This window comes from Bactrocera latifrons, unplaced genomic scaffold (assembly GCF_001853355.1).
Source record: "Bactrocera latifrons isolate USDA-ARS-PBARC rearing strain unplaced genomic scaffold, ASM185335v1 scaffold_36, whole genome shotgun sequence".
Lineage (NCBI taxonomy): Eukaryota > Metazoa > Arthropoda > Insecta > Diptera > Tephritidae > Bactrocera > Bactrocera latifrons.
This window is the reverse complement of record NW_017537001.1, coordinates 1,350,995-1,372,021: the sequence shown is the minus strand read 5'-3', so window position 1 is coordinate 1,372,021 and position 21,027 is coordinate 1,350,995. Positions and strand designations below refer to the sequence as shown.

Sequence of the window (21,027 nt, the reverse complement as noted above, 5' to 3'; positions counted from 1 at the left end):
ATTGGTATTTAAGTATTTTTAATTTATATAAGTAAGTGAAACAAATTCAGTTTTCATTAATTTTAATATCCTTGATTTATAGTTATAACAAAAAATTGAGAAATACAGTATTTTTCTAATTCAATATTTTTTTTACAAAACATCTTTCTGATTTTTCTTTTTTGTAGTACAAGAATTCATAGACATAACCTTAAACTCATTACACTTTGAAGCAAAAACGCTTAAAACTGTACAAGAGTTTATTTTAATTGAGTGAAAATTATATTTTTAGCATATAGTACAAGCAAACATACATATATATATATATGTGTACATATATGCATACATACCTACATACATATGTATGTACTAAGATAAGTGAACATGTGTACTTTTCTAGACACCGCGTATATTTAGCGCGACTATTTGATTTTAGACACAATGTCTGCCACAAGTATCGCGTATTCATTGAGAAATTGTCASGGCGAACTCGTTGGCGCTGCTGGCGCGCAGACACACACTTGCCACTCAGCGGTGGGCGCACAACAGTCTGGTGCGCAGCGCGTAAATTACAACAGCAGTAATGAGTATGGAAAGAGCGCGCTGAAAATAGCTCAAATGAGGATATGAGTGTGGGGGGAAAGTATTTACAAACATATTATATATATATATATTTAGACGTATGTATGTATTTATGAGTGTGTTTGTGTTTTACTCTAATATCACCTAAACGTTAGCGTATTTACATATCTGTCACGCATATCGTAGCGCGACGCGGCTCCGTTTTACGAAAGCGCTTGCACGTGTACTGTATTTTTAATTTCACACACACATACGCGTTTCAGAAGCGTTATACGCTATGCACACAGCATGCTTAACACGAGTAGCGCGCGCAATTCAAGTTATAAACACACATACAAAATCATAGCTGGCATACGTATATTTACAACKCGTTGCCCGCCCCCTGCGCGCCCCACAGGGCGGCCACTTGCAGACCTCTAGTAGCTGTTGATGTATGTATGTGTGTCGGCAAATCAATTTTAATAGCACTTCGCTCGCCTTTACTGCTTTTTTTGATGTTTTTGTGTTTTTGGCTCACGAGGCTGCCGACACTCGCTTCGTTTCACTTGTCACCACTTCTGYGCTAGCACCACACCGTCACCCAATCTGCATGCCAAACAGCATTATTATTATTGTATTTGTACATTTTTTTCAGGGGGGCTTGTCAGCACATTGACTATGTGACGCTATGCGGCGACGGCGACGCCGATAGCGGCGATTCGGCCGTCGCGCCCATAAACGAATTGCGTCTTTCGCAAATGCAAATAAAGTGCGGCACACGGTGRTGCATCATCGGCCGTTATCGCTAAAGTACAAATTATTATCGCCCGCGTCTATATGACTGCGATCATCATCTGCATACAGATGCGCTATATATTTACCATCATTGCAACGCTCAACATCGTTGAAAGCAACAGCACAGCGGCACAGCCAGCCATAGTGTCGTCGCATAAAATATATTAATTAAAAGTGATGCATCAGCATTATCTGCATGACATTTCAATTAAGACTCGTATAAACACAGCACAAACAAATACACACACACGCACACATACGTYTTTGCGAACGAGTAACCGGCCATTCATTAATTTACATTGACGCACTGCTCCCAAATGCAAAAGCGATCTCTATGCGACGCGCGTGCACGCTGTACTCACATTAGTAAGTGTGTGTATGTGTTTGTTACAAAATATAAATTTGTGTTTTTATTGCAAATAGATAGGCGTTGATCAAATTGTTATTTGCTGTTTGCATAATATTTTTGTTTTCAATATTATTTTCAAAGCGTCCGCAGAATGACTTCATCTTTATATTAAAATTATTATGAGTTTCTATTTGTTTATCAGATTTTGCAAGGCACAAATATTGTATAAAAATTCTTAATTGTAATTTAATCAAAATGTTGCACAACATACATACAAATGTTATATAAAAAATTTGCGTGCAATTATTTGTGCGCAATTATTAAATAGTCCGATGATCTATAAGAATTTAAGCTCTCTTTAAAAACAAAAACTTTTTAGAATATGATTGCTATAATAATGGCTTTCTTAAGTTTGCCAAAAAGTTTGTAGCACTCATCAGGAAAGGTCCGTTGTGTTTAACGGTGGTACCTGTTGACGACAGTCTTACCCCACGGCGCTGCAAGCCCAGCAAATCAAATCAATGCGTTGATTAGCGCCTTGAAAAAGCCAGGCATTTTCAGTACCAATTGGCAGTATGCAAGGGACACACTAACCACCTTGGTAGGGTTACCTAAAACATCTGCCTTACTTTGGGTCCGGCACCTGCTTGCAATGTAATTCCAAATTCAATTGATAAAGTGTCAATTCTTTCCACATGTGGATTTTAACCACAACCAACATGATACTCCCCGAGGGGCCGTGACACCAGAATTAAGTCTCCGGTCAGACCTCGTAGCCGTAACTACTACCAGTTGAGTTTCCATACAGCTGTTGGTCGGGGGTTGGACCCCATACACACATCACATACACACACCACTCATACAAACGCTAACTCTAATTACCGGCTAAAAGCCTATACGCAGACTTAAGTCAACTCAAGAATTAAAAAGAATGTCAAAACGTTTCATTGAGTATCTTGTTGCGTGAAGTTGGTTGCGGTTGCTTGAATCAGAGAACCCCTTCACACTAAAAAATTTGCTCACTGACAAATGTAAAAAGGAGCCGCTAAATTTCTAATAAATTCCATGAAATCGGTACTACAAACGAGCTTGGCATTTCGTCATTATAGCGTATATTTTTTGTTATTTTGTTCACAGGATTACTAGTAAACATCCCCATATGAAGTATTATTCACAAATCTCTTTATATACTAAATTTGATGCTGTTCTACATGCAAAGATTACAGACCCCGCCAAAGTCATAATTTAACATTTAAAAATAACCCACTTTTGCTATAAAATAATATGCATTATATTGTCTTTAAAMCTACAAGCCATTGATTAAATCTGCAATTCATAATATTGTAAACACATATCCAACTATAAATAAACAAGCCCGAAAGCGCTCCTAGTATGCGATACCTTGCCTCTTTGGCAATATTAATCTTAGCACTACAAGACATAACGCTATTTTTAGCTACAACTTATGCCATAAATAAATCTTTACACACTTACTGAGCTGCCCACAGATCGTAACTCGCCGCGCCGCCAATACAACTAACCGCAAGGCAGCTGAAGGGTTTGACTTCCATACTATATGTGTRTATATTTATGTGTATATACGTATGTGTTTATGAGTACGTCTAGTCTGTTCTGCTATATCCTTTTTGCATAGAAATAACATAGTCTGGCGGCCACTTCAATGGTCGACCGATCAATTCACCTAACCAGATACAGTAAAGGTAGACCTAGAAAAAATTAACAAAAAGCAACAAAATGTGAAAATGATATATGTTGTCGGTAACGCCTTTGAATGTGGCAATACAATTTTATGCAATGCCACCCATTGAACTCAACAGCGCCACATGCAGACGGACGTATTTCGCTTTAGATGCTATTTATAGTATTACATGCGGTATGCATACGTCTACCGTGTGTCGATAATACCACGAGATGTTTATATGTCGAGAATGTAGACTATGCGGCGCTTAAAAGCGCTCAAGTCGACAAGCAGCCGGCCGTGTCGTGTTGACCAATGGGTCAGTCGCAGCAACCAACCGGCTCAACGAAGCAACTGCGCATACTGCACGCCGTCTGGCTACCGACAGGTCGCTAGCTKTCAGAAGTCAGACGCCTGCCGCCGACAAAGGGATGCTACAATCAGTCTTGTAGCTGRGCAGTCACGAAAAATTCAAGGTTCAACTTGGCCCATATCCATTTACCCAATTCTTCGAATACGCCAGCCAGACGACAGACAGCACGCAGCTATAAATACTTTTAGAAACGAAGCGGAACAAAAAAAAAACGAATACAGCAGACTTTAAAAATAGCGAACCATAAAGAGAGAAAAAAGAATAAGAATAGTAGAGAAATAAATATCACGCCGTGACCAAGGTGTAGTTAGCGTGAGTAGCGCATACGAGCGCAGTTCTCGTTGCAACGTTATTGAAACAAAATTGTCCCCGACACAATGGTGTTAACGATAACGATAGTTAGTGATTTTTTCGATATCGGCTGTATGCTTACCACTGTGAATAATTAAGCTTAATCCATGTGCACACTAGGAGACTCTAACTATAAATTTATTAAATAAATATTTTACGTCAATTATTTCTACAAATAGGCGACAACAAAAGTTGGACAAAAAATAAGAATTTTGGTTGTAGAATCCGTTCCCCGCTTATTAATCGATCACGTTTACTGTCCGTATTGTACTTATTATACCCTGAACAGGGTACATTAAGTTTGCCACGAAGTTTGTAACACCCAGAAGGAAGGTCGGATATCCTATAAATTATATATGTAAGTCGATTTAGCCATGTCCGTCTGTCTGTCTGTATATATACGAACTAGTCCCTYAGTTTTTAAGATATCGTTTTGAAATTTTGCAAATATCATTTTCTCTTCAAGAAGCTGCTCATTTGTCGGACTACAACGTATAGCTATCGTACAAACTGATCGATCGGAATCAAGTCCTTGTATGGAAAACTTTCACATTTGACAAGATATGTGACCTGGTCTACGAAAAGGGAGCTAACGTGCGAAAACTAGTTTATGACTTTTTGGATTCTATCACGTGAAAAAGTATCTCATCTTCCATCCGAATCAACTAAGATTTTTTGACACCTAAGCCCCCTTTCCGTAGACCAGGWCACATATATTCACGGAATTTGGTATAGATTATTTTCTAAGGCAGCAATGTAATCTCCGAAAAAGCTGTTCAGATCGGATTACTATAGCATATATGTAGCTGGCATACAAACTGAACACATAGTTACTAAAGAAAATGCACCTGTGAAGCGTATATTAGCTTCGGTGGAGCCGAAGTTAACGTTTTATTCTGTATTTGAAACATATTTTTCAAGATAAATAACTTATTTTATGTATAAATCAAGTTCTTAAAAGTCTATAACTATATATTACAATAACCAACCAAATTCCTCTCAATTCCATCTTTTACTGATTCTTCAAATCTCTTGTTTCTGCAATTTCATTACAGATGTGTTCCCGCAATATTAAGATTTCGGTGGTGCTGTTTCTTGTCTTGATTCCACTTATCACAGCTTTGCCACACAACAACCACAATCTGTCAAAGCGAAGCAATTTCTTTGACTTAGAGTGCAAAGGCATCTTCAACAAAACAATGTTCTTCCGCTTGGATCGCATTTGCGAAGACTGCTATCAACTTTTCCGCGAGACAAGTATACACCGACTATGCAAGTAAGTTGTCGCCTCACATGATCTCTGGAAAAGTTACATACCCAAACACATTTTGTTATTTAATAAACACTGTGGGAATAGACTCATAGAGAGTCGATTAAGTGGGCGCAATGACTGTGGTATAAATAGATTATCTTTTGGACGAAATTTTACTAATATTAATTAGTTTTTTGTTTTKTTCAAAGATTTGTTACAGAAATTTTTCTAGTCAACTATTCCACATACTGTCACAGCACCATGCTAGTCTGACGTCAGTCTTACTTTAATCCAGTTCAGATTCGTAATAATATTACTTCATATTTAGAGCTATTCATGGTTATTGCACAATCTTTAACCGATCTTAATTCGTTTCCACAGTATTATTAAATTACAAATGTTGTAGATGTTGTCTYCGATTCGCCAAGCCTTGGAGAGTAGCGGTAAGAGAAAAGCACAGTTATAAATCACATAGGAATGAATCAGATAATTAATTGTAAACGTACTTTCTTGTCATACATTCAATGGTGACAATTTGTTGGTTTTGACAAGCGAGCAGAGCTCAAGCAAAGCGTGCAGGTGRTTAAATGGCGAATCGAATATGATGTGACGATATACACAAAGAGGTGTTAAGTAAGRAGAGGTTTTTACTTCTCATTATCTCTTTAATAGCATTTTCCTGCTAAGTCTAGGGTTGCCAAAATTTTATCTTATTCATATAAAATAATATAATATATTTTTTTAAACACACTTATGTTAATATAATATTTTATATTCTTTTCTTAAATTCTGGTTAATAAAATTTATCTTAACTTAAGATCCTTAGAGCAAAACTAAAACTTATATTTGAAGGTTATTAGTTATATTAACTTATTTTATAAGAAATTTATCTTATGACCTCTTATTATTATTATTACTTTCAATTTATGACCCTTAAAACATATTCGGCAGTAGAAAAATTCGATCATRTATCACCAAAATATTTCTACATACGACTCTTTGCCTGTAAATTTAATCAAAGCTCTCGAAAAAACTTGTAAATATAATCCTTCCCAAAAAACAGATAACTTCACCACTTATGCTCCTATAATCCTCAAATCTATCCAATATCCCTTTCAGCTAGTATACAAACCATAAAATATTCGTTTTGTGCATTATTCTCATTTAAACAGGCAAAATTGTTTTACACACGAAACATTTGGCGAATGTCTGAAAGTACTAATGATACCCGAAGAAGAAGTTAGCCAACTTCAATACTTCGTTAAGGTTATAAACGGCTCGCCAATGCCATTCGCTTTTACAAACATGCAATAAAGAGATGCGACTAAGAATGAATTAGTGTTTACAGCAACATACAGATATTATAATACTTTGAAATGACACATATACATACCTATTTGATAGTATTTAGCTGGAAGTAATCGTAAACTTTAATCATACAAATTCATTTTACCTTAAGTGCTATTGAAGCTCACACATTCAAATTGTTGTAAGCAAACTTATTAATTTTTTGTGGTAAGCTAACGGAGACACTAAACAATTCCAGTTTACTTTTGGTTTGGTAAATCGTATAAATAAATTAGATTGTTAAAAATATTTTCAGACTATGTACATACCTGTCTCTTATACACATCTAGATGTGTATAAGAGACAGATATTTTATTTTATAACATTTAATGAATTTTCAGTGATTTAGCAATCTAAAAATAAATTTTTTTTGATTACAAGCTTAAATTTGAGATTCTAACTGCTCACGATTTTGGTTTTATGCTGTTAAAGTAAAAATCGTGATTGATTTCTCCATATATTTTATTCATTCACTCTGTTATACTTATGTTAAGTTATCTGAAAAAATCTGAAATGCATTTTTTAGTTTATTTTACTATTTCCAGACATTTTTACGTTTTACCACATTTAATATTATATATTTATTTTCAACATAACCTAAAATGCGTTATCTTTTATTTATATACTTTTGCTATTAAATATTAATTTCTTTGTTTGATTTCTTTATGCTTATGTTGTCGTTTTATTCTTTTGTTTATTTTTAGGAAAAACTGCTTCGATTCGAAATGGTTTGGAGAATGCCTGAAAGTGCTTTTAATACCAACGGAAGAGATTTCGAAATTACAGCACTTTATTAAAGTGATTAACGGCTCTCCAATATCATTCCCACAGTCGGTCCCAACATAACTTTAGTTTAGATGCAAAACTTTCCAATTTCCAATTAATTTGTACTTATTTATTATTGTATTTTACGATGGTTTAAGTTTCATTTGAGTTTTATGATTTTCTGTTATTTATTACATATGTAGATACATATGTAATTAATTATGTTTAAAATATGCTTAATTTATTTTAAACCTTAAAAGCTAACTAAACAGTTATAAATGAAACTCACACTCACACAAAAACACACACATATATACAATAGAAAAACACAACAAAAAAAACTTTGCAGAGAAGAGAATGAAATTCAAAATACTTATAAACTTATTTATTCTATAAGTAAAGTTAGTAACTTTGTCGAGAAGAGACATAAGCAAAAGTGAAAAATATTGTAAATTATAAACTCAAAGTTGAAAGAGTGGAAACAAAACGAAAAAAAATATAAAGCAAAAATTAAAAATAACACACTTGCATAAATGCGCCTTTTGTATTTGCACAAAATTTTGCAAAAAAACATTCGACCATCAATAGAAATACAACGCAGTACTGTAGAGTAACAGTAGCTTTACACAAATCTGTAGTTGAAGAGAGCACCAAATGCAGATCACTTAACTTTTGCATAAAACTGTAAAATAGCTTGATTTCAAGTGCAGTACTGTTGACTTTACATAAAACTGTAAAATAGCATAATTTTAACTTCAGTACTGTTAACAGCACATTAATCTGTAGAATAAAAGATTTTCAAATGCAGTACTGTTAAGATTACATAAAATTGTGGGTTAACTGGGCTTCAAATACAGTGTTGTTAACCTAATTCCAACCTACGCAACATCACTTTAACAGCTTAAACGCAAGCATAGAACATGTCTCGGGAATATTAAATACTAGAAAGTATTGATTTTGTATTTATAAATATAATCTTACTTTTTTTTAATTTTTTTAACCGAAAATCACCAAGCATAACTTTGAGTTTTTACTTTACATGTGTTTGTTAGTATACACAAGTGTATATGTAGGTATAAAATGCGTGAAGAAATGTTAAACTATTATTGTAGTAAGTGCTTTCCGATAAGTATTTATCTAGAAAAAATGTTATTTTTATAAATTAAAAACAAAAAAATAAAAACAAATTCAACTAAATATTCCTTTATACATTTTGCAATTTGTGAAAGGCACACAAAAATCCAGTTAAACACAAAAAACACGTATGAAATTTTTCTAAACAACAACAAAAATACATACAAATACTTTCACACAAATATTTTACTCAGTGCAGGTACTTTCAGAATGAACTGCTAAGACAGATGGAGCACTTTTAAGAGTTTCTAAATTTTTTATAAAAAAATACATTTATATATTAAATATAAATATATGCTAGAATAGTTTACAAAAGCTAGACTATATTTACTATATTTATAACAAATTTATAAAAAGAAAACTGTGAAAAAAAAATTTCAAAATATTTTAAAATCAAAAAAAGATGGCATCAAGTTATGGTAATGAAACGTACACATACATAGCGACTTACATATGTATACACACGCGCATCTATAGATTATGTATGTGAATGTTGAAGAAATTTGTTAGCAAATATTTATTGAAATTATTGTGATAAAGTAGTTGAACGAGCAAGCAAGCATAAATATGTAGTAGAAAGTATGTTGTAAAAAACGGCGAATACGATCGAGACGAACCACAGCAACAATAACGCCGACCAAACGCACAAGCAACTGGCGTAAGCTGGCCATTGCAGCACTACAGTGCGAGACCGAGTGGCGAAACCACAAACAGGAGCGCGTTTTGTGGCTACAATAATACAGATCGCACCGAAAAACAACAACACACACACATTTGACAAATATTTGTCTGTGTATGTTTGGCTGCGCTGCATGGCTTTGAATTTAAATTACTTGCGCATCAACACATTACAGCTACAAACACACACATGTACCAGTGCAATAACAACAATAATGAACTTTTGATTTTTTGGTATGTTTGTTTTCATTATTTTATTTTATTTACTTATTTATGCAAATATTTTTTATTTTGTTAAAATATTGAAAGGCTCTTAGTGTGGCTGCTCTTTTGAACGAAACATTTTCCAGCCCATTCTCTAAAGCTGCAGCGCGCTCAAGTTAGGCCACCTTTGAGCAATGAAGTATGCATAATTACGAGTATATAAAACATTGCAGATTTTGAATTTTTTAGTAAATAAGTTTGAAGTATGAACTTTTCAAACTGATTTTTTGTAAATATGATGCTGTAATCTTTTATGAGTTTTTTAAATTAGTAATTAGTTTGCGATACAAATTTCTGGAATTAAAATATCATAACGCATATGTATGTAGTTATAATACAAAAATTCAAAATTTTTTCTAATCAAAAATTTTTATAATACACTAAATTTAATATTACATAAACTTCAAAAATTGTTTTAATACACAAATTTCAATATTACATAAATTTTTTTTAAATTTTTTTTTTTTAATTTTTTTAGTCTTGTAATATCATATCTGATTAGTACTTATGATTATATTCAACGGTACACTCACTCAGACACAAGCATGCAAGAGTATAATTTTTTTTAAAACTCTTGGGTCGCAATTTTGCATAAATACATATATGTACATATGTATGTAAATAGTTAAATACATTTTTGTAACAATTTATTATGTATATAAATTTTTTACCTGGCGGACAAAGTTCACAAAACAAGATTTCCAAACATTTTTTGGCGGAACTAGGCCGAATTTTTCAAAATTGTTTTGAATTTTTGAAAACATTTTTAAATTTTTGCAAGCTTAAATAACAGTAATATTCCATTACTAACGGCATATGTTCTTCCATTCTCACACACAGGCAAGATTGCTTCGGTTCACAATTCTTCGCCGCCTGCGTCGAGGCTCTACAACTGCACGAAGAGATGGACAAATACAATGAATGGCGCTTTACTCTCGGCAAGAAGTAAGGTGTGTCATTCTACTTCGTTCTACTAATTTCATTGTTGACGACAAGCGGACGACGTTCATGCGATGGTTACAGTGTGTGGATTGTATGTACATATTGTGGATTTTGCGATTGTGTTGGCTTTTTTATGAAGATCAAACGACGACTTGGACTGGAACACTGATAATGTTAAATCAAATGAAGGCGATAAATAAACAAGTGATGTGAATGAATAACCGTATAACGAAAATGGCAATGTGATCCTGATGATGACAACGTTGATAATGTATGGAGTGATGATGATGACTACGATGACGATGACGACACTGGCAGCTAAGCATGAATATAGATTATGGAGTAATGGAATACTAAAAAAAAATCTTTGTGGAATTTTATATTAAATTTTGTTTAAAAAAATACTTAGAAAGAAATAAGCAAAAAAACACACATACATATTATCAATGGAAATTTAATGAAATAAACAAAAGTATTTAGCACAAATGAATAAAATAATTGAAACTTCAATTTAAAGCAAAAATAATCGTTTCAAATTGCTCGTTGATGTACTTTGATGTCTGCATAATGCAAAATTTTAGCAAGCTAATTGAAAAAATTAAAAAAAAAATTAAAACACAATTAATACACACATATTTTCTATATTTCTGTATGTAAAGCTATTTTTCATGAAATAAAACTAAGTTTATGCTATGCACAAAAATGTTAAATGTAAAAATTATTTAAAAATGTGAGTATTGAATAAAATGCAATGTGTGTGAAGTATTCATTTCTTGCATTATATAACCGTCTCCAGTTCTTAATTTAAAGCTCTCATAATTTAAAGATTTGTTTTTTAAAAAAAAGAAAAATATATAAATTGGAGCCTCAAAAAAGTACTATTTACAAAAAGAAAAAATTATTTCAGCCTCAAAAAATACTCCATTTACACAATTTGTAAACACACAGTGTTAAAACGAAAAAATGAAAATAAAACTAAAATCCGATTGCATTCAAATAAAATTTAATGCAACAAATCGATTAAATCGAAACCGATAACAAGCAACAAACAAGCGACAAAAATATATATAAATATAACGGAAAAACACACAAACAAGTATTTTAAATGTCTGATGTAAATAGATGATTCATTATTTTTTATTATTATTTTGTAATAATTTGTAATTATATTTATATTAATATAATTATTATTATGTTAAAATTTAACTAACGTAAATTATTGATTATGTGCTATAAGTAGTAGCTATCGAATCGTGAGGTTTTTATTTTTTACAATTTAATAACTTTACATACATATACACACATACTTGCAGAACATACTATGAATGCATTGTATTGAAAACATAAAAGTATTTTTAATTTGTAAATTATTTTTGCAATAATATCCTTAAGTTATTTTTTACTAATTATATACATACAAACATACCTACATATATATAGTAGATATATGTATATATACCCTATATTGTACTACCGTTACRATGATTTTTATACTGTGCAAATAATAAGATAACAACAACAAACAATAAAAACAGCATCCCACATAAGCTTATATGTAAATTCAATAGACCACAAATGACGAAAAGTATGTAGTTAACATATGATACGATATACACACATGTATATGTATGGGATTGTGTGCATAAACTTGTATTATGTACATTAACATTCATGTGCATTAGATAAAACTAAAAAATATGTTTGCAACTACATACACTCACGTCCACAAACATAAATGTAACTATCGCTAAAGATTTGTACAATCTTTTTTACTTTGTTTTCCACTTTACATATATACATTAAATATCATAACGCGTATTAAGATTTTTTTTTTATGATTGTAATAATATTTTATTTGTTTTTGATTTTGAGTTTTGTACGATTATTACTTTTAAATTGAAACTTCTTTGGATCTAGTCGTAAAATAAAGATTGTATAATTCAAACTCTAATAAATTGTTTTTGTTATTATTGCAAAAAAGAGGGTTAACGATAAGTAGCAAATCACCACAGTCACGACTATCGAGCATTTTCATATATCTGCTGCCTCACGCGGAACTTGAGTTGACTTAATTTAAGATAACAAATATCCAATGCACAGGTTGAATATTATTAATATCTATAAAGAATGTCGAAAGGTGAAGTTTGAATCCGCGAAGCAAATCGCTAACAAATCAAACAGCATATGTACATTAATCCAAGAAGCAGCCACAATTGTGTCAGGACTAAAGATGTTTATTATTTCACTCATTGATTCATAAGCAAATGATACGCAGCAATACGTATTGTTACGGTTTCATTTTCCTCTGAACATTGGTGTAGTAAAATTTTTTTTATACACTGCATTATTTTAAATTATCAGTGACAGTAAGCTTTCTTTGAATTAAAGAAACTCATGATTAGAACAATGTGGACTAAACTAACGGCTGCAAATAGCCACGTCCTCGGACAGGGTGCTTCAAATAAATAATAACCAATATTATTTATCAAATAACTAATAAAATATATAATACTTTCTATTATTTTTTTATATACTTATAAAAGACTTCAATTCTATCATAGTATTAATTTAGGAGGGAAATATATTGAATAATTTTTATGATCAACATTGAGAATGTAAAAATATGTGAAAATGTATCATTCTCAATTTCCAACTGTTATATTTTTTGTGGTTCTTGTGCTGTACTGATTCCACTTCGTTTCTATAATTTTAGCACAATCCGATTGAAGCACGGTCGAAAGTTTACTTTCTACAGACAGTATTTTGTGAATTTTTGTATTCACAATGGACAAAAATGCTGATATAATCAAATTGGATAGTGATAATGAAAATTTGGAGGACCGTATTCGTGATACCACCACAGTTGATTTAACTTCGGACACCAGTATGAATGAAACTCCTGAGAAAAAATTGCCGGTGGCTAACACGGTTAAAGAGGCAATTGTCTGCGTTGAATTCGAAGAAGGAGAAGTGGAGGAAGCACAAGAAGCTGCGGAAATATGCCAAATAATAAGCAGTAAACAAACATTGGCCTTTGAAATAAAGTTTTCAAATGAAAGCGTTTTCAAAGAATATGGACATAAAGTATTGGACTCGCTTGATAAGGCATTCAATATGTCTGTGGATAATCCAATTTTTGCATTTAAAATTTTGAATTCTGAAAATACTACAGTTAGTAGTATAAACGCTTATATAGAAAAAGAATCAGCTGCCAACCACTCTAATATGGAATTAAGTGATTGCGAAGAGGCGGTGAGCGTAACGGGAGTAGCATCTGAGCGACTTATGTCAGACAATGAAGATGACTCGCCGGATTTAGACTTGGCCTCGTTATTTACAATTGATACCTCTGGCTCGAAAAAACTTGACACCCAATGTGTACCTTCATATAAACGTAGTATTAAAGATGTTTTGAATGAAGAATCTTCGGCGCGTAAACGCCAAAAGTTAGAAGAAGAGGAAAATGAGTGCCAAAGGGTGCGAACAACAGTGGCTTGTTTTAATTGTGGAGTAAATGGACACTCACTACGAGAATGTCCTAAACCGCGAAATAACGCGCGTATAAATCGTGCAAAATTAGCACGTAAACAAGAGAGATATCACATTGACATTGAACAAAGATTTGGACATTTAAGGCCGGGTAAGATAAGTGACAAGCTGCAGACAGCACTTGGTTTAAAGCGCGGAGAACTGCCATTCTTTTTCTACCGTATGAGAAAGCTTGGTTATCCACCAGGTTGGCTAGAGGAGGCAAAAGTGGTGCATTCAGGCATATCTCTAATCAATTCAGATGTAAGAAAAAAACATATATTTATATTTTTTAAGTTTTAACGTTACGTTTGTAATTTTTTTATATTGAAGGGAAACGCAGTGCTGGCCTCGGAAGACGAAAATTCACAAGAAAGTGATGAGAATAAATATGACATATCTAAAATTGTAGACTTCCCAGGATTCAACGTTGATCCTGGTCCGAATTTCTATGATGTAAGTTAAATTTCATTTACTTGTAAATATTTTAACTTTAAATTAAATTATTCTAGGACTATAAGCACCATAATGTGCCGCCTTTGTCTCGCCATCAACGAAAAGAGGAGTTCATCAAGAAATTGGGAAGCAATGTTGTAAAGGGTTATAAACATAAAAGACTGAAGAGTCTACCACAAACAACTAATGTGGCTGAGACTAAAACTAGCATATTGGACAATGCCGATATGGAAATTGAAGACGACGTTGCGGTTGATGAAAACGTGGTGTTTACTCGGCCCCCTCCACCACCGGAACCCGCAAACGACATTAAACCACCGCCACCACCAACATCGCCAGACGATGCAACTACCTCAGCAACGAATGAAGAAAGCTCATCCGTTACAAATGAACGTACTTGTTCGCCCACTTTAGACTATTTGGAGGAACGCAAACAAAAGTTACTTGCCGAATTGAAGTCTGGTCTGTGTGATATTGACAGTTTGTCTTCAAGTAGTGCGACTGAAGAATCACTCGTACTGGAAACCAGCAATAGTGAGGCGAAAACAAGCGGAATATCCAAACCAACAAATATGAACGAAATACACACAGTTGAACCAACAACGCCTACGGCGTTGGATATTATTAAGGAATCACACATGGGTACACCAGTGTTACATTTTTCTCCATACGAAAAACTTCCAGCCGGCGACAATTTTAAAGTGGGTGTTAGTGATGTTATTAATTTTGAAAATCTGCCGGATTCAACGGGCAAGTATGAACAAATGAAGGAGGTTATTAAGAAAGTACGAAATATCGTTACCAAATTGCACAACGACGATGACGACTGATGAAGAACGAATATAAATATACTGCATGTTTAAGATTCATTTGAAATTGCATTTTGTAAAATGTCTGAATGGTTGTGTGAACGTATGCTTATGGTTAATTTTAACTGTTAAATACATAATAATTTTAAAACAAAATCATTACATTATTTACTAAGATTCAAAATCCCGCGATTTTCCTACAAAAGAATTTCGTTACTTAATTTTAGCAACAAATAAATTGTAGTAAAATATATATAATGAGTGTAATTATGTAATTAAATAAATCTTTATAACGCTAAAAACAATTTATTCAAGACAAAACTGATAATAAACCAATTTTTACCACAATATTTCTATACAAAAACGGTTGTTTCTCAAGACACGAACAACATTTTCTACTATATCTATAAAACAAGCATATATAACAAAATTTGAAAATGGCGTGCGCRAAATTTCAGATCGATAGCTCAAAGGAAATCAGACGGGCATGGATGTCGCTTTTGTAGCGACAGAAAACATTTCTGAAGTAGTTTTAAGGCATTACGCCGAGTTGACAGTCCTTGGCCGGATAGAAAACTGGGTCCATCTCGAAAACTTCGACCCGACTATCGTGGAAACGGGCATGGCTCTTCGTGCTGATAATATATATGTATATGTATATATATGTACTCGTATATCTTTTAGGGTCTCCCACGCTTCTTTTTGGGGTAATACAAACTTCGAGGCAAACTTAATATACTCTGTTCAGAGATAGTATTTATGTGTGCAGTTTTAAATTTATTTATTCAGATTATGTATAAGAATTTAACATAAGAAATATTACCAACTATCTACTTCAAGTTCGTGATATACAATGCAAGCTGCAGCATATAACCAAAAATAATGTATGTTTATTCAGATATGTATATATACGCAAATTTATATATATATATATATATACATATATATTTATATATGTCTGGTAATATTAATTGTTTTGAATAAGTGGCATTTGCTAAATTGTCTTAGATTTTTTTTTTTATGCTTTTCACAAAGAACACTTTACTCGTATATTCATTCACGCTTCTAAGATACACCAAGAGCGACCCAATATAATTTTCGCAATTAAATCACATTATTCAAACACTCGCACAATCAAATATATTCTTATTGATTTGCGAGCAAATTTGGTGTTTCTAATTTTCATTTCAGAAATCCTTGTATGGAATGGTTTGTAATAGTTGCAGAAAAAGTTTAAATATTTTTTGAATAATTTCAAATTATTTAAAAAATTTTATAGATATATTCTTCGCGTGATCTTTAACATGCCTAAAAATTTAAAATTTTTATTGCACAATAATTTAATTTACTCCAAATGTTTGTTTTTAAGTTCTTTAGAGCCCATTATAAACATCTTTTAATAATTTTAAAACGGCTGCAATGTAAATTCGCATGACAGAAACCCCTTAGGGTACAATTATTTAGAATTATACTTGGAAAAAATAGGTGGTGTTAACTTATGTGTATTGAATTACAGTTGATAGACAAAAAATGTAGTATTTGCAGTTCGCAGGAAACGAAGCGCCAATATTAATTGACTGCAGGCGGTGCCGGTGGCGGCGGTGGTGGTGGCAAGCCACCATTAGGATCTTGTCTCTGCGAACGCCGTTTTGTATTTGTTAATTTCATTATCGATTCTGGCCGAATCAAATACATAAGCACCGCAAAGATCATAAGCATAGTAACCATAGTGAAGTTACTTTCCTCATTTCCAGTGCCAGTTGTAGTGGTATCACGCATGCGACCCGATACTGTAAAAATAAAAAAAAAATAATACCAATTTGAGAAATGTCAACCACCAGAAACTTACTATCAACGCATTCTGTATCCGTGCATTGATTCTGGCTCTGCCGTATCTGTAAGAGAAACAATTGATGAAAATTAGAGCGCACATTAATTGTTGCAAATATAAAATGCTTTGGGACAAAATAATTTGCACTCACCATCGCCAATAGCCGCTGCATTGCGTACTCGTGCGACCAAACACACTCGCAACCATCAAATTCATCACCCATTTTTGTGCGTTCAAAGATTTGCACCACTAGTTGCTTGTTTAACTGCCAAACTACAAGACAAAATCAAAATTAATTACAACAAAGTGAGAGAGTCGGCTATCAAGTGTTTATCCGTGTTTATTTGTCGTGGTGTCAACTTAAAGCAAAATATATACATACATATATGTAAATGACGTGTCTTCTCCACAAGCTTTAAAAATAGTATAGCAATAAATTGTTTGTAGTTAAAGTACACAATCAATTGTATATATACAAAAACATTGCTATAATATTTACGTATACACGAAAAATTGAGAGGAAGGCATTTACAGCTTTATATTTATATAAATAAATAAAAAAGAGGTGTTTTAAGATAATTTTCCAACATATAGATACGTACACAGAATTTTTATTTTCATTAAAATTTTACTTCAACTAAACAGTACCATAAACTCTTTGAAATGTAGCTTTAGATTTTGCATTGTTCATTTTATTACAAAGCGAGTGTAATTACGATTCATAAAACACACAAATTGTTTCCTCACACGTCTCGTTTTACTGATAAGGTTTCTAAATGAGCGTTGAACGAAGTAAATCCCGACACAATTTATATAAATTGTGGGCAGCTTGCAAAAATGTCTGGCATTATGACAAGTTTTAATTATTATTGTTTGTATGTTTATTTTTTCATCCTTTTGTAGCATTTGACTGTATTTCTTTAAGTTTTTTTTTTTTTTTTTTTGGCAAGAGATAAGACAAGTAAAACAAACGGGAAGGATGCCTAAGACTTAATTTAGACAACACAAAAATAAAAAATACCAAAGCATAAACCCGGATATATTGTTATTATGTTGAGGTAAAAATTGTATTTAAGTTACACCCTTGTTTTATTAACAAATGCATCCAAAATATTAAAAATCATTTAATATATAAGTACATATATAATATAAACCTGCAACTGATATTCAGATAACTATCACTGAGCATGAAAAACAATTCAACGAGAATAAACCAATTATTTGTAGGTCACAATTTGTCTCCGGCCTTTGGAAAAAAAAAGCATGGAATATTGCATTAAACTTGTAGAATACTGATAATCAAACGAGGTTCAAACTATGCACATACATATGTATGTATGTGTCCATACAATGTGATATGRTTTTACATCATGCAAACCCAATTTTACAAATTTCAATTTTGTAAGATATACCACTTGGGTATCTCATTCATCATCTCATTACATTTTGAGAAAATATGCACATTAGTAGGTTTAATAGCAACGTACTATTCCATATGACACGGCATGAACGGGTGCATATACATATGCATATGTTTATATATATATACATATGCAGTTATTAGCACATCAAAAGAATTGTATTATATTTTATTAGTTATGATAACAATATATCCGGGCTTATGCTTTGGCATTTTTTATTTTTTTGCTGCGATTTAGAATAACATCCCCGGATTTCGGGGTTAAAATGGATATGTACGGATAGAGCAGGTCCTCCAGATCAAGAAAATGTATACATATAGTTGCCGCTGACTTATGGTTATGAGTTCATTGGAGTATATACATATGTACTTCGCTCTTGCTTCTCCTAAAATAAAATAGCATATCACATAATATTAATATATGTATCTAGCTACACGATTCCAGTTTTGATCTCCTCCCAGCGCACTGCACTTTCCTCTTTGCTACCATTTCTATAAATATGTGAATATACCTACTTACATACATATGTAAGTGCATAATACACTTGCACAAATATTTTCTTTTTACCTCTTCCAGCAACTCCAAAATAATTGCAATGTATTTATGAATTGGCGTCGGAGGTTTTCCAATTGCTCCTTCAAACTTTTGTTTCAGCAATCTAATTAGATTTTCGCGGAGTGAAATGTTATAAACGACGATGACACGTATTAGCAACTTTCCATTTTCCACTGCTGTTCACAATATTTTCACTTAATTTTTACTCTCCAGATTTGTGAAAAAATTAACACAATTTTATTATGTGTGTGTCCGAAATGAGAAGCAATGGAAAACAACAAACTTGAAATTTATTTATAAAAGCAAATAGCAAATAAGAGAACAATATTTGAGAGTTACCAGAGTGTAAATAGGTAGATAGAATATACCATTAATCGAAACGATTACATTCATAAATTGCATCGATTGCTTTTTTTAATAATTTCACATACAACAACTCTTTAGTTTTTATCTATATATATTAAAAAAAAAAAAAAATTTAATATCGATAAATGAACACATACCTATTATGCCGAAATCCCTAACAGCTGATTTCGCCCAGTTAGATGGCGCCGAAACAAGTGTTTATTATTTCTTAATTTTATTGGATTGAAAACAATGCAATTTAAATTGCAAACAAATATATAATATTTGTAATTTTTTAAAATATAGTTTCTGTGCAATGACTCACCCGGTGGAGAATGTTTCAGCACCTAGGAAATACCCATTTGCTAAAATGCGCCTAGACGACACACATCAATTGGATGCCATTGAAGGACGCTTTACCTGCACACAATGCAATCGGTCACGTAAATTTTATTGTTACAATTGTTATGTACCCGTTGGAAATGTGGGTGATTTCATACCTCACGTAGATATACCAATCGACATCGATATCATAAAGCATAAGAAGGAAATTGATGGTAAGAGCACATCAGCACATGCTGCAGTTTTGGCTAAGAATCGTGTGCATGTTTATGCATATCCAGATATGCCTGATTATTCAAAAATGGATGGTGTTATACTGATATTTCCAAGTGCTAAAAGCTTAACCGTGCCGCAGCTCTTCAATCAACGTGTACGATTAAAAACGGAAAATAATTACGGCTTACCGAAAGGCCACAACATTGGCACAATGTTAAGATGGCGCATAGACGAAATTAAAGATGAACCAGAAGAGGGCGAAGAATACACCGATATGGCATATACATATGATAACCTACCTGTAAGGCGTGCTATATTCATTGATAGCACGTGGAATCAAAGCCGCGGTATTTATAAGGACGAACGCTTAAAAGCTTTACCCACAGTAGTTCTACAAAACCGTTTTTCGCAATTTTGGCGACATCAACGTGGCAGTCCGCGCTGGTATCTCGCTACAGTCGAAGCTGTACATCAGTTCTTGCTAGAAGTACATGTCAATGCTTGGGGCCTCAATATGCAATATCGTGGTTTAGATAATCTTGAAATTGGCCAAGGTTTTTACGAGACTGCGCGTTTAGTAGACGCGGAGGCTGCAAATGTAGCACGTGATGCGCCCTATAATGGGCAGTATGATAACTTGCTGTTTTTCTTTGCCAACATGTACGATATAATACATAAATATTATGACCACAACCAACTAAAATCGTATCGCAGACCGATATAAAACTGTCTTTATCAAAATAAATAAAAGAGAAAATATATATATAATTTTAATTTTTTGGAATGTTTTTGGATCAAACATTATCAAACATAATCCTACTCACGGAGTTGTTGGCCTTTTATCTTTCTGACTCTTTACTTACTATTAGATTTTTTTTACATTTTCTTAACAATAATAAAAATATCTACTTCCTATTGGATTGAAATTAAACAAAATAGCAATATGCGAAATAATGTCTCTCATTCTCATTACAATAAAATCTAAGAACAAACATATAAATCAAAATACGGTTATTTTTTGTTAAACACTTTTTG

The 21,027-nt window shown here is 32.7% G+C and overlaps 4 protein-coding genes across 12 annotated transcripts in view; 3 read left to right on the top strand and 1 right to left on the bottom strand.

The window, feature by feature from the left end:
* Positions 1-10,677, top strand: part of LOC108971826 (ion transport peptide-like) — a 93,181-nt gene extending 82,504 nt beyond the window's left edge. For 5 of the 8 annotated variants that reach the window (XM_018938129.1, XM_018938124.1, XM_018938125.1 and 2 more), the window contains 2 exons: positions 5,163-5,383; positions 7,411-7,794. In XM_018938129.1, the coding sequence (XP_018793674.1) occupies positions 5,163-5,383; positions 7,411-7,552 (363 nt within the window). In that variant the 3' untranslated portion in view covers positions 7,553-7,794. Of the gene's footprint in view, positions 1-5,162; positions 5,384-6,531; positions 6,958-7,410; positions 9,518-10,387 lie in introns of those variants that run through there. The other 3 variants (XM_018938127.1, XM_018938126.1, XR_001993577.1) reach the window with 3 other exon arrangements.
* Positions 10,678-13,217: 2,540 nt separating this feature from the next.
* On the top strand, positions 13,218-15,941 carry LOC108971850 (zinc finger CCHC domain-containing protein 8 homolog). The gene is made up of 3 exons (XM_018938163.1): positions 13,218-14,281; positions 14,351-14,473; positions 14,530-15,941. Exons 1-3 carry the CDS (start codon positions 13,274-13,276, stop codon positions 15,301-15,303), a joined length of 1,905 nt encoding a protein of 634 aa, XP_018793708.1. The 5' UTR covers positions 13,218-13,273; the 3' UTR covers positions 15,304-15,941.
* Positions 15,942-16,279: 338 nt separating this feature from the next.
* On the bottom strand, positions 16,280-19,381 carry LOC108971851 (small integral membrane protein 14). 2 transcript variants are annotated; one of them, XM_018938166.1, is made up of 4 exons: positions 19,102-19,381; positions 17,265-17,386; positions 17,132-17,177; positions 16,280-17,072 (listed from the first exon to the last, which is right to left on the bottom strand). In XM_018938166.1, exons 2-4 carry the CDS (start codon positions 17,334-17,336, stop codon positions 16,852-16,854), a joined length of 339 nt encoding a protein of 112 aa, XP_018793711.1. In that variant the 5' UTR covers positions 17,337-17,386; positions 19,102-19,381; the 3' UTR covers positions 16,280-16,851. The 2 variants fall into 2 exon arrangements, with proteins under 2 accessions (XP_018793711.1, XP_018793710.1); XM_018938165.1 differs by lacking the exon at positions 19,102-19,381 and adding an exon at positions 17,716-18,057.
* Positions 19,382-19,615: 234 nt separating this feature from the next.
* LOC108971792 (DTW domain-containing protein 1) lies at positions 19,616-20,760 on the top strand. The gene has a single exon (XM_018938072.1). It carries the CDS (start codon positions 19,751-19,753, stop codon positions 20,714-20,716), a length of 966 nt encoding a protein of 321 aa, XP_018793617.1. The 5' UTR covers positions 19,616-19,750; the 3' UTR covers positions 20,717-20,760.
* Positions 20,761-21,027: the final 267 nt, after the last annotated feature.

Bases quoted from the DNA above. Each gene is read 5' to 3' on its own strand.
- LOC108971850 (XM_018938163.1), top strand. From the start codon at position 13,274: ATGGACAAAAATGCTGATATAATCAAATTGGATAGTGATAATGAAAAT. The intron at 14,282-14,350 runs GTAAGAAAAAAA...TTTATATTGAAG, and splicing joins TATCTCTAATCAATTCAGAT to GGAAACGCAGTGCTGGCCTC. The intron at 14,474-14,529 runs GTAAGTTAAATT...AAATTATTCTAG, and splicing joins CTGGTCCGAATTTCTATGAT to GACTATAAGCACCATAATGT.
- LOC108971851 (XM_018938165.1), bottom strand. The intron at 17,178-17,264 runs GTGAGTGCAAAT...TTTCTCTTACAG, and splicing joins TGCAGCGGCTATTGGCGATG to ATACGGCAGAGCCAGAATCA. The intron at 17,073-17,131 runs GTAAGTTTCTGG...TTATTTTTACAG, and splicing joins GGATACAGAATGCGTTGATA to TATCGGGTCGCATGCGTGAT.
- LOC108971792 (XM_018938072.1), top strand. From the start codon at position 19,751: ATGACTCACCCGGTGGAGAATGTTTCAGCACCTAGGAAATACCCATTT.